The sequence below is a fragment of the Octopus bimaculoides genome, chromosome 28, assembly GCF_046866305.1.
Source record: "Octopus bimaculoides isolate indiv1 chromosome 28, ASM4686630v1, whole genome shotgun sequence".
NCBI lineage: Eukaryota > Metazoa > Mollusca > Cephalopoda > Octopoda > Octopodidae > Octopus > Octopus bimaculoides.
The window spans coordinates 25,489,454-25,501,953 of NC_142955.1; the positions used below are offsets into that span (position 1 = coordinate 25,489,454).

The 12,500-nt window shown below is 42.2% G+C and overlaps 1 protein-coding gene across 17 annotated transcripts in view; it reads right to left on the minus strand.

The window, feature by feature from the left end:
- The window catches only part of LOC106876583 (cyclin-G-associated kinase-like), a 105,508-nt gene that overhangs the window by 29,314 nt on the left and 63,694 nt on the right, over nt 1–12,500 (minus strand). For 9 of the 17 annotated variants that reach the window (XM_089344711.1, XM_089344710.1, XM_089344706.1 and 6 more), the window contains 6 exons: nt 11,637–11,773; nt 8,326–8,451; nt 6,114–6,203; nt 5,237–5,372; nt 3,970–4,104; nt 2,160–2,418 (listed from right to left, as the gene is read on the minus strand). In XM_089344711.1, coding sequence (XP_089200837.1) covers nt 2,160–2,418; nt 3,970–4,104; nt 5,237–5,372; nt 6,114–6,203; nt 8,326–8,451; nt 11,637–11,773 — 883 coding nt within the window. Of the gene's footprint in view, nt 1–641; nt 735–2,159; nt 2,419–3,969; nt 4,105–5,236; nt 5,373–6,113; nt 6,204–8,325; nt 8,452–11,636; nt 11,774–12,500 lie in introns of all 17 variants that reach the window. The other 8 variants (XM_089344707.1, XM_089344704.1, XM_089344703.1 and 5 more) reach the window with 2 other exon arrangements.

Consider the following 12,500-nt stretch of genomic DNA (forward strand, 5'->3'; position numbering starts at 1 on the left):
AAATAACAGCCAAGACTTCCTCAAATAACACCCTATTGGCTTTATATGTACAGTAGTACCTCAGTGACTTTGGTTAAATTGAAGAACAGTTGCAGACTTTCAATCTCACCCCTCTCTTTCCCATCGATGACCCTCTACTTCACCGTCAGGACCAGGTCAAGACAACTGGACACGTAGATGGGTGTAGCAGATGACCAAGAGGTCCCACCCGCCTCATCTTCCTCTCTGCACTCCACAACGCATTGCTACAGCTGACTTCCTTTCCGGTCACTGAACCATGAAGATTTATCCCGCAGAGTCTGCTGGATCCAATTTCCCCATGCATAGACAGGTAAGCCCTAATATGCTAATTAACCTATAGGTGGTACCCTAACAGGTGCTGCTACTCTGGGTCAAAATAGTCCTGGGACCAATACTGGCTAAAAGATGCTCCTCACACCTCAAAACCATAGATTTCCCAAACTAGGGCCCTGCCAATAGTGGATTTAGTTTAAAGCTACACACTATTTGAGTATTGTATACAATTTTATAATAGAAAATGTTAATTGAATGTTAAAAAAAAAAATATTCTAAAAAGAGTCTGAAATCCAGTGTTAGTCAAATATGTCAGTGAGAATTGAACCTGTGGTCGGACAACCTACCTCTCATTAACAACTTCAACCACTTTTCTGTTCAAAGAGAGACAAAACATTGAAAGGATCAAAGGTCGAAGGTCAGTGAAACAATGATCAAACCTAAAAAAACATGATCCGACATTTTGGTCATGTGTATATGTATATATATATGTGTGTATATGTGCATGTGTACATGTGTATATGCATGTGTGTGAGGTCGTGAGTTCAATTCCCGGTGACGTGTTGTGTCCTTAAGCAAGACACTTTATTTCACGTTGCTCCAGTCCACTCAGCTGGCAAAATTGAGTAGTACCCGTATTTCAAAGGGGCCAGCCTTGTTTCACACTTTGTGTCATGCTGAATCTCCCTGTGAACTACGTTAGGAGTACACGTGTCTGTGGAATACTCAGCCACTTGCATGTTAATTTCACAAGCAAGCTGTTCTGTTGATCGGATCAGCTGGGACCCTCGTTGTCATAACCGACAGAGTGCTCCTATGTGTGTGTGTGCATATGTGTGTGTGTGTATATATGTGTGCATATGTGTGTGTATATGTGAGTGTGTGTGTGTGTGTGTGTGTGTTTGGTAGTATGTATGTAATGTATATATGTGTAAATCTGTGTATGTTTCATATATGTGTGTGTGCATATGTGCGTGTATGTGAGTGATGGTGTATTTTACGTGCCACCGGCACAGGAGCCAGTCCAGCGGCACTGGCAATGACCTCGCTCGAATGACCTTCTACGTGCCAGGAACACAAAGCTGCGGCACAAGTGCCAGTAAGGCGACGCTGGCAATGATCACGCTCGAAAGGTGGTGCCATCACGATTTCAACAATCAAATAACTTATAATATTTTTACAAATTCAAATTTTTTTTTTTTCCCCAATCCAATGAGATCCTTCCAGGGTCAGATAGACTCATAGGGTTAGTTTCCCAGTTTCCATGGCGGATATATATTTTGTCCCCTCGATGGGACGCCAATCCGTCGCAGGATTAACCATTTCTGCCAGCTGAGTGGACTGGAGCAACGTGAAATGAAGTGTTTTGCTCAAGAACACAACGCATCGCCCAGTCCAGGAATTGAAACCACAATCTTACAATCATGAGTCCAACACTCTAACCACTAAGCCATGCATTTCCAATACAATTCTATAAAAAATTACTGAGTCCCCTTTTAATTTATTGGGCCCTTTTAGATTTAAAAACCCCCTTAATTTAACTAAAGCATATCTGAATTTACCAAGGCCCTTTTAAATTTTGTGGTTTCTTGAAACTGTTTGGTGCTCCAAGATTTAATGGGGCCCACTTTATTTCTCTCGTTTTGAAGTAGCAAAATGATAGGGGTCTCTGAAACCTTTGGGTCTAGAGGATCACTGTCTAAACCCAGCCAAGATGTGGCCCCTATAAAATTAAATACAGGCTTTCTAACATTAAAAAAAAACCCAAATACATACCCTACCCACGTTCCCATCACTTCACCAGTTCATACCCCTAATTGGAGATTCACCCTAAATCACAAGGACAACAGAGAGAAAGGACTTACGCGGATACAGTTTCCATCACCTTCGACGACGCATCTTTTATGTTCTTGAACAGGCTGCCGCCAGCCCCTTTGAGGGAGCTGAACAGCTGACTGGCTCCGGAGGCTGGGTACGAGGACTGGTTCATCTCAGACGGGTGTGTGTACTGGGACGATGGAGGCTGTGGTGATGGGGGCCGCGCTGCTGCCGGTGAAGGTGACGGTGGTGGTGGTCGTGGTGGAGGTGTGTTTAGGTTCAGGTGTTGGTCAGCTGGAGCAGAGGCTGCCAAAAAAAAAAACGAACAAATAAAATAATTTAATAAATAAGAGAATTAGATAATTAAATAGGTAAATACATTTTTGCAAAATATTTTTGTTTTCCTTACAGGAAAACCTACAGGTGTGGCTGTCATCATCATCATCATCATCATCATCATCGTTTAACGTCTGCTTTCCATGCTAGCATGGGTTGGACGATTTGACTGAGGACTGGTGAAACCGGATGGCAACACCAGGCTCCAATCTAAATTTGGCAGAGTTTCTACAGCTGGATGCCCTTCCTAACGCCAACCACTCAGAGAGTGGTAAGAAAATTGCTTCCCAACCCCATGGTCTTCAGTTTAGTTCCAGTGGGTGGCACCTTGAGATCATGTCTTCTACTACAGCCACTAGCTGACTAAAGCTTTGTGAGTGGATTTGGTAGATAGAAACTAAAAGAATCTTTCACGGAAAAAGAAAAAAAAAAAGGTGGCGAGCTGGCAGAAACGTTAGCACACCGGGCGAAATACTTAGCGGTATTTCGTCTGCCGTTATGTTCTGAGTTCAAATTCCGCCATGGTCGACTTTGCCTTTCATCCTTTCGGGCTCGATAAATTAAGTACCAGTTACACACTGGGGTCGGTGTAATCGACTTAATCCCTTTGTCTGTCCTTGTTTGTCCCCTCTGTGTTTAGCCCCTTGAGGGCAATACAGAAATAAGAAGCCCTATCATACACGTGTGAGTGGGTGAGTGCTTGTATGTTTGTTACTGTCTCCTTTCAAGCAGTGTCCATCATTTCCAATCTTCCATAAAAACATGTCTGGTCATGCATGTCTAAATATTACCTTGCTTGGAAACAGATGAGGGTTGATGACAAAATGGGCATCCAGCAGTAGAAAATCTGGACAGGAACAACATGAAATGAAGTATTTTGCTGAAGGACACAATGCATCGCCCGGTCCAGGAATTGAAACCACAATCTTATGACCAAAAGTCCAACACCCTGACCTCTAAGCCACGTGCCTCCACAGCATTTTCTATGTAAGTCGTTTAACTCTTTAGAATTTAAAGTGACCATTATCCAGCCTAAATTTGCTACCCGTTTTATGTTCAAAGTGGTCAGATCTGGCCTCTCAAACCTACCCAACAATGTCATTCAAAATCTTAATGCTTGGAGATAAAGCATGATTAATTCAAAACAAATTGAATGAGTAAAATGAAGTGTTTTGCTCAAGGACACAATGTATCAACCGGTCCAGGAATTGAAACCACAATCTTATGATCAGGAGTCCAACAGCCTAATCACTGAGCCATGTGCCTCCACAGCATTTTCTATGTAGCTTGATTAACCATTTAGTATTCAAACTTGTCATATCCGGCCTAGATATTTTGCCTGTTTTATGTTCGAAGGGGTCAGATCTGGCCTCTTACATCTATCTGACAATGTCATTCAAAATATAATCACATCATTGAAATCTTAACGCTGGGAGATAAAACCAGGATTAATTCAAAACAAATTTAAGTAAGTATTACATATGACAAAACAATCTGAATGCTAAAGGGTTTAATACTCACGCTGTGAATTCACTCCGTTTGTGAGGTTCAAGTGACCCTTCAGGTCAACATCACGTGCCACAGCAATCTCCTGTAGCCGGTCAATGATGCTGTTGATGTTCGGACGTTGGCGTGGGTCGATTTGAAGCATAGAGCCTACGAAAGAAGACAAAGGGAGAGGAATTTTCTTAAAGGTTTCCACAGATACACACGATCCCATATTTTTAAATTGTATTCTATTCTTCTTTTATTCCTTCATCTGTTTTAGTCGTCTGACTGTGGCCATGCTGGAGCACCACCTTGAAGTGCTTTTTTAGCTGAATCAAACAACCTCAGGACTTTATTTTTTAAGCCTAGTACTTAGTCTATAGTGGAGGTGCAATGGCCCAGTGGTTAGGGCAGCAGACTCGCGGTCGGCAATCGCAGTTTCGATTCCCAGACCAGGCGTTGTGTGTGTTTATTGAGCGAAAACACAAAGCTCCACGAGGCTCCAGCAGGGGTTAGGTGGCGACCCCTGTTGTACTCTTTTGCCCCAACTTTCTCTCACTCTTTCTTCCTGTTTCTTGAGTAACGCTGCAATGGACTGGCGTCCCGTCCAGCTGGAGTGAGGTGGGGGAACACATACGCCAAAGAAACCGGGAAATCGGGCCCATGAGCCTGGCTAGGCTTTAAAAGGGCAGAAGAAGAAGAAGACTTAGTCTATAACTTTGCTGAACCGCTAAGAATATGGTACATGATGACGGCAACATCCACGACAACTACTACAAGCACTGCTACTACCAGCACCAATACCATCTCTACTACACCGAAAAAAAAGCTGGCATTCCGTCGGTTATGACAATGAGTGTTCTAGGTGATCTGATCAACGGAACAGTCTGCTCGTAAGATTAACGTGCAAGTGGCTGAGCACTCCACAGACACTTGTAAAATCCAGTGTGATGCACAGAAGGTGACAAAGCTGGCCCTTTGGAATTACAGGTACAATTAATTTTTGCCAGCTGAGTGGTGTGGAGTAACATGAAATAAAGGGTCTTGCTCAAGGACACAATTCATTGCTGGGAATTGAACTCACGACTGTGAGCCGAATACCCTAACCATTATGCCATACGCCTTGACACCACCATTGCTACTATCACCACCACCACCACCACCACCACCACCACCATCACTACTACTACTACCACCACCTCCACTATCATCCCCATACCCATTACAATGTCACCAATGTCTCTACCAGTGCTACCACCACCACCACCACCACCACCACCACAATCCTGCTACTACTTACGTATCAAGTCATGAAAGACGGTAAACTTGGTGTCCGATTCAGGAATTGAGTAATTAGCGTTGAGTATTCTGAGCTTGGCTGAGTCTTCAAATGGATGTTCTGCGAAACATAGCTGGAACAGGAGACATCCGAGGGCCTGGAAACAGAAACGAAAGAATGATAAATGGGGTATGTTGGATGTGTACAGAGATGGGTCCAGTAAAAACATAGTTGGAACACACACACACACACATTATTAGTAACAGAAGCAGTCATCATCATTTAACCCTACAGTATTTAAATGAGTGTAGAATGTGAAATGTGTGTAGAATGTGAAATGTGCATAGAATGTGAAATGTGTGTAGAATGTGAAATTTATGTAGAATGTGAAATGTGCATAGAATGTGAAATGTGTGTAGAATGTGAAACTTATGTAGAATGTGAAATGTGCATAGAATGTGAAATGTGTGTAGAATGTGAAACTTGTGTAGAATGTGAAATGTGTGTAGAATGTGAAATGTGTGTAGAATGTGAAGCTTATGTAGAATGTGAAATGTGCACAGAATGTGAAATGTGTGTAGAATGTGAAACTTATGTAGAATGCGAAATGTGCATAGAATGTGAAATGTGTGTAGAATGTGAAATGTGCATAGAATGTGAAATGTGTGTAGAACGTGAAATGTGTGTAAAATGTGAAGTATGTATATAATGTTAAGTATACATAGAATATGAAATATTTATATATATATATATATATATATATATATATATGTATATATAGAATGTGATGTATGCACAGGATATAAAATATGCATAGAATGTCTAAGATGTGTAGTATGTTTGTGAGCATTGAGTTGATAGTGAAAGTGAAACCAGATAACACAATACAAGTACTTACCCATATGTCACCAGCCTCATTGATTGGGAAGTTCTGGTAAAGATCTAGCATTTCAGGGGCACGGTACATAGGGGTGGTATTTTTAGCGATCTGAAAATATGAAAGAGGGGTGGTTAATTATCTCTGCAAATAGAGAAGGAGAAGCAAGGGGAGGTGGTGGTGGTGGTGGTAAGGATTAGTCCTTTCGCATTCAGATTATCCTGTCAAATGTAATGCTTATTTATGTTACTGTAAAAATAAGCAATCAAATTAAAATCTCAAAGCTACGAGATAATGCATAATTAATTGAAAACAATGTGAATAAATAAGCATCACATTTGACAGACTAACCTGGATGCTGTAAGGTTATCATCATCTTTTAACATCCGCTTTCCATGCTGGCATGGGTTGATTTGGTTTGACCGAGGAATGGCAAGTCAGGAGGCTGTGCCAGGCTCCAATCTGTTCTGGTGAGGTTTCTACAGCCAGATGCCCTTCCTAATGCCAACCACTTCAAGAATGTAATGGCTGGGTGTCTTTTATGTGCCACTGGTACGGGCACCAGTCAGGCGACACTGGCAACAGCCACGCTCGAATGGTGCCTTTTAGCCAGTCAAGCAGTTCTGGCATTCTTTAACATTTAAACCTGATCTAAATGTTCTGCTTGTTTTATGTTCAAATCCTCCAGATCCAGCCTTTCCCACCTTCCCTGTAATGTCATTCCATAAAATCAACAACCATCATCATCGTTTAACGTCTGCCTTCCATGCTAGTATGGGTTGGATGATTTGACTGAGGACTGGCAAACCAGATGGCTACACCAGGCTCCAATCTGATTTGGCAGAGCTTCTACAGCTGGATGCCCTTCCTGACCACTCCAAGAGTGTAGTGGGTGCTTTTATGCAGTACTGGCATCGGCCACGCTCAAGTGGTGCTTTTTATGTGCCACCTGCACAGGAGCCAGTCCAGCAGCACTGGCAACAACCTCACTCGAATTTTTTTTCACGTGCCACTGGCACAAGCGCCAACCACATCATAGAAATCATGAAGCTACGAGATAATACATGATTAATTCAAAACAATTGAAATAAATAAGCATGACATTTGATACAATAATCTGAATGCTATAGGATTAACTCTTTAACATTTAAACTTGGTCTAAATATTCTAATCAACAGTAATCTGAATAATGAAGGGTTAATTTATTTTTAGCTATATTCTATTTTTAACTCATTAGTATCTAAACCGGCCATATTTGCATTCTGTTGGTTTTTATGTTCAAACTAGTTAGTTCTGGTCTCTCACACATACCCTACAATGTCAGTATAAAAATATACAATCACATTATCCAAACCTCGAAGCTATGAAATAATCCATGATTAATTGAAAACAATGAGGGTGGGGTTTAGCCTGGTCGACACTGTAGGCTCAAGCCTAGGGCCTAATGAGTGTGAAGCAAATTTCTCAGCCATTCAGCTACACTTACTCCTCCTCCTCCTCTTCATCATCATCATCATCATCATCAACATCCTTGTCCTTCCTTTCCATTCGCCCCTTTATTTTTTAGTGGGATCAACTTTGAAAGAGACAGTGTGAGTGGGAGTGAATAAGACATGGATGGGTATGGTGTGTGTGTGTGTGTGTGTGTGTGTGAGTGTGTGTGTGTGCATGTGTGTGTTGTGCATGGGTATGTTGTGCATGTATGTGTGTGTGCGTGTGCTGTGTGTGTGTGTGTGTGCGTGTGCATGTGTGTTGTGCATGGGTATGTTGTGCATGTATGTGTGTGTGCGTTATGCTCGTATGTGTGCGTGGCGTGTGTGTGTGTGTGTGTGCATGTGTGTTGTGCATGGGTATGTTGTGCATGTATGTGTGTGTGTGTGTGCATGTGTGTGTGTGTGCGTGGTGTGTATGTGCTATGCATGTGTGCGCGCATGGTGTGTGTGTTGTGTGTGTATGTGTATGTGGTGTGCATATGTTTGTGCATGTTGTTGTGTATGTGTGTGTGTGTATGTGTGGCGTGTGTGTGTGTATACAAATTTGTGTTTGAGTGGTGTTAGTACTCACATTATTAATCCCAGAAATTATTTCTAAAAAGTGGGCAGTGGAGCTAAAAATCAAACCAGGACAGGATTTGAACCCATATAAAAGGGATGAACCCAAACCCCTAACCACCACAAGGCATTTAGCCCGTGACCCTACCGATCTTGAAATAACCAAACAGATTGATACACACCTCATCTTCCACCAGACTTCTTTGAATTGCAGACCAAGAAATGTCAGGATTGTGGCTCTTGATAGTAGCGCTACCAAAATCACAAAGCTTTATACAACCTTTAGAACTGATCAGCAAGTTTTCCACCTGCAACAGAAAGAACATGTGTTTTCATTAATTAAAAAAAAAAACTAAATTACCTGAGTCATCATCATCATCATCATCTTTCTTTTCTTTTTTCTTGCCTATAACCCTCCAACGCTGAGTATAGGCCACTTATAATTAAATCCCATGTCACATAATTTCTCGCTTCTCTACTTATACTCTGCCATGAATGTCCCCCTTTCTCTAGCTCCTTTTGTGTTGATCTACGCCACGAGTTCTTAGGCCTACTCCTCTTTCTATATCCATCCGGATTCCACTGTAAAGTACTTTATGCTGCATTTGGTGTCTCCTTTCTAATTGTGCTACCAATCCACTTCCACTTTTTCTTAAATATTTGCTCCCTAATCGAAACTTGATTCGTTCTTTGCCATAGCTCCATATTGCTTACGTGTTCGGGCCATCTGATTTTAAGTATACTACGCAAGCACCTGTTGATGAATCATTGTCATCATCATCATTATTATTAGTGTACTAGGGACCACATTAGTCAGCAAAAGAGCTATCTAGTCAACAGTCAAATCTCCCTCTCATCAAATCCCTTATTGTATTTAACCCATGACTATTTCTACACATTTTCCCTATAGTACCTCCTGACTGGCCTTCATGCCGGTGGCATGTAAAAGCACCCGCTACACTCTCAGGGGGGGTTGGCGTTAGGAAGGGCATCCAGCTGTAGAAACTCTGCCAAATCAGATTGGAGCCTGGTGTAGCCATCTGGTTTCACCAGTCCTCAGTCAAATCGTCCAACCCATGCTAGCATGGAAAGCGGACGTTAAACGACGACGACGATGATGACGATCTCGATCATCCATAATAGTCTGCAGCCCCTGTACCCCTTCCATACCAGAATCCTCCAGCAAGTTGTCGATATAGGCCCTCTTCTTCATTTCTCTCCTGGTTCTTCCTTTCATTGGTTGCCAGAGCACTAGCTTGTTGGCAGTTTCAGCAGTGTGTCTGATGCAGTGTCCAGCTAGCCTCATCCTTCTATGCTGTAGCTTCAATGTTGCTTCTGATTTCAAATTCCACCAAAGCTGAACTTAGCTTTCGTCCTCTCAGGGTTGATAAAATAAGTACCAGCTGAGCACTGGGGGCCAGTGTGATCAACTTATGACCCCCTTGAAAACTACTGGCCTTATGTCAAAAATTATTATTATTATTATTATTCATGCAGATGGTTTCATTTCACAAGACACACGTTTACACAGATGTACAGTATAGTTCCGAATGTGTTTAGGTGTGTACGTGTGTATACATAGACATGTATGTATATGAACACATACATGTGTGTATGTTTGTCTGTGTGTGCGTGTGCAGGCACGTACATGTGTTTTCCCTTTCTCCTTTCCAATGAAGAGCTATACTCGAAAATGTCAAACTCTCTCTTTTTTTTATCAAGTGTCAAACTAATACATTCCTTGTGCATGTCCTCTTGTTGCCCATTAATTTTATCATTCTTTTATTTGAAATGACTATATATATATGCATGTGTGTGTATATATATATATATATATATATATATATATATATATATATATTGATAGAAAGGTCAACAAAAGAAAGAAAGAGACCTCGATATTATGCAAACAGAGGAATTTATCTGTAAAAATATGTGACACTTATTCGGAGTTTTATCATGGCTACTGAATAAGTGTCACATATTTTTACAGATATCATCATCATCATCATCGTTTAACGTCTGCTTTCCATGCTAGCATGGGTTGGACGATTTGACTGAGGACTGGTGAAACCGGATGGCAACACCAGGCTCCAATCTAAATTTGGCAGAGTTTCTACAGCTGGATGCCCTTCCTAACGCCAACCACTCAGAGAGTGTAGTAGGTGCTTTTACGTGTCACCTGCACGAAGGCCAGTCAGGCGATACTGGCAACGGCCACGCTCGAAATGGTGTCGTTTATGTGCCACCCGCACAAGCCAGTCCAGGGGCACTGGCAACGATCTCGCTTGAAAATCCTACGGGAGCCAGTCAGGCGGTACTGGCAATGGCCACGCTCAAAATGGTGCATCTTATGTGCCACCCGCACAAGAGCCAGTCCAGGGGCACTGGCAACGATCTTACTTGGCTTGCCGGGTCTTCTCACGCACAGCACATTTCCAAAGGTCTCGGTCAGTAGTCATCGCCTTGGTGAGGCCCAATGTACGAAGGTCTTGCCTCACCACCTCAGCCCAGGTCTTCCTGGGCCTACCTCTTCCACGGGTTCCCTCAACTGTTAGGGTGTGGCACTTTTTCAGGCAGCTATCCTCATATATATATATATATATATATATATATATATATATATACATACATACATACATCATCAGGTGTTATAGAAGATGTTAATATGGACATCCCCCGTGGCCATTTGGGCATGTGTTTGAGTGATTAGGATGGGAAATTGAATAATCTATGAACTTCTGGTTAAGTACTAAATCCAAATTATAAGAGAGGGGAGAGCCAAGAGAGAAAAAAAGAGAAGGGATGAGATAGAGAGAGAGAGAGAGTGGGAGAGTGAGTTAAGGTTTATGTAATAAGGAAGGGGGCTGAGAGAGGGCAGGACAAGAGACAAAAAAGCTGAGAGAGTGAGAAAGAAAGGAGGGTTGAGCAAATAAGCAAAGTAGTGAGTGAATGAGAGAAAGAGAGAACAAACAAGTGAGAGAGAGAGAGAGTGTGTTAAGAGACAGATAGAAAGTGAGAGTGAGAGAGAGAGTTAAGGTTTATGTAATAAGGAAGGGGGCTGAGAGAGGGCAGGACAAGAGACAAAAAAGCTGAGAGAGTGAGAAAGAAAGGAGGGTTGAGCAAATAAGCAAAGTAGTGAGTGAATGAGAGAAAGAGAGAACAAACAAGTGAGAGAGAGAGAGAGTGTGTTAAGAGACAAATAGAAAGTGAGAGTGAGAGAGTTAAGGTTTATGTAATAAGGAAGGGGGCTGAGAGAGGGCAGGACAAGAGACAAAAAAGCTGAGAGAGTGAGAAAGAAAGGAGGGTTGAGCAAATAAGCAAAGTAGTGAGTGAATGAGAGAAAGAGAGAACAAACAAGTGAGAGAGAGAGAGAGAGAGTGTGTTAAGAGACAGGTAGAAAGTGAGAGAGAGAAAGAGGGAAAAAGAAAGGGAGGAAAAATAAAAGGGAAGTGAAGGCAACAAGGATTGGAAAGAGCCAAAACGGGCTTACCTTGAGGTCTCTGTGTATGATAGGAGGTTTCTGTCGGTGCATGTGCTGCACTGCGCGACATGTCTGAAAGAATATCTGGAGGACCTTGTCACAAGGAAATGGATGTGCCTCTCGCAACACATCAACCAGCTGACCACCTGAAACAAGAAGTGAAAGTGAAAGTTGTAGAACAAGTCAGGGTTAGCATCAAGCCGTAAAACAATGCCTCAAATGACCCAGCCAACCCATGCAAGCATGTAAAAGCAGATGTAAAAAGAAAAGCACAAGTGTGGATGTGTAGTTATGAAGCTCGCTTCTCAACCACATGGCCTTGGGTTCATTTCCACTGCACAATACCTTGGGCAGGTGTCTCCACTGTATACGTGAATACATACATATATGTTAATACAAAAGTAGATAAACGAATAAATGTACAGTTAATCAGGCGTGGAAATACATATGCAGACTTGTGCACACACATAGAAAGGCGGCGAGCTGGCGGAAACGTTAGCACGCCGGGCGAAATGCTTAGCGGTATTTCGTCTGCCGCTACGTTCTGAGTTCAAATTCCGCCGAGGTCGACTTTGCCTTTCATTCTTTCGGGGTTGATTAAACAAGTACCAGTTACGCACCGGGGTCGATATAATCGACTTAATCCGTTTGTCTGTCCTTGTTTGTCCCCTCTGTGTGTAGCCCCTTGTGGGTAGTAAAGAAATAAGAAATATGCATACACAAGCACAAAAACACACACACACAACACACTAACAGATACACACACAAGCAAGCATTCACATACATCACATATATACATACACAGATAGACATACATATACGCCCACACAGATACACAGAGAAAAGACATACATACAGACATAGATAACATAC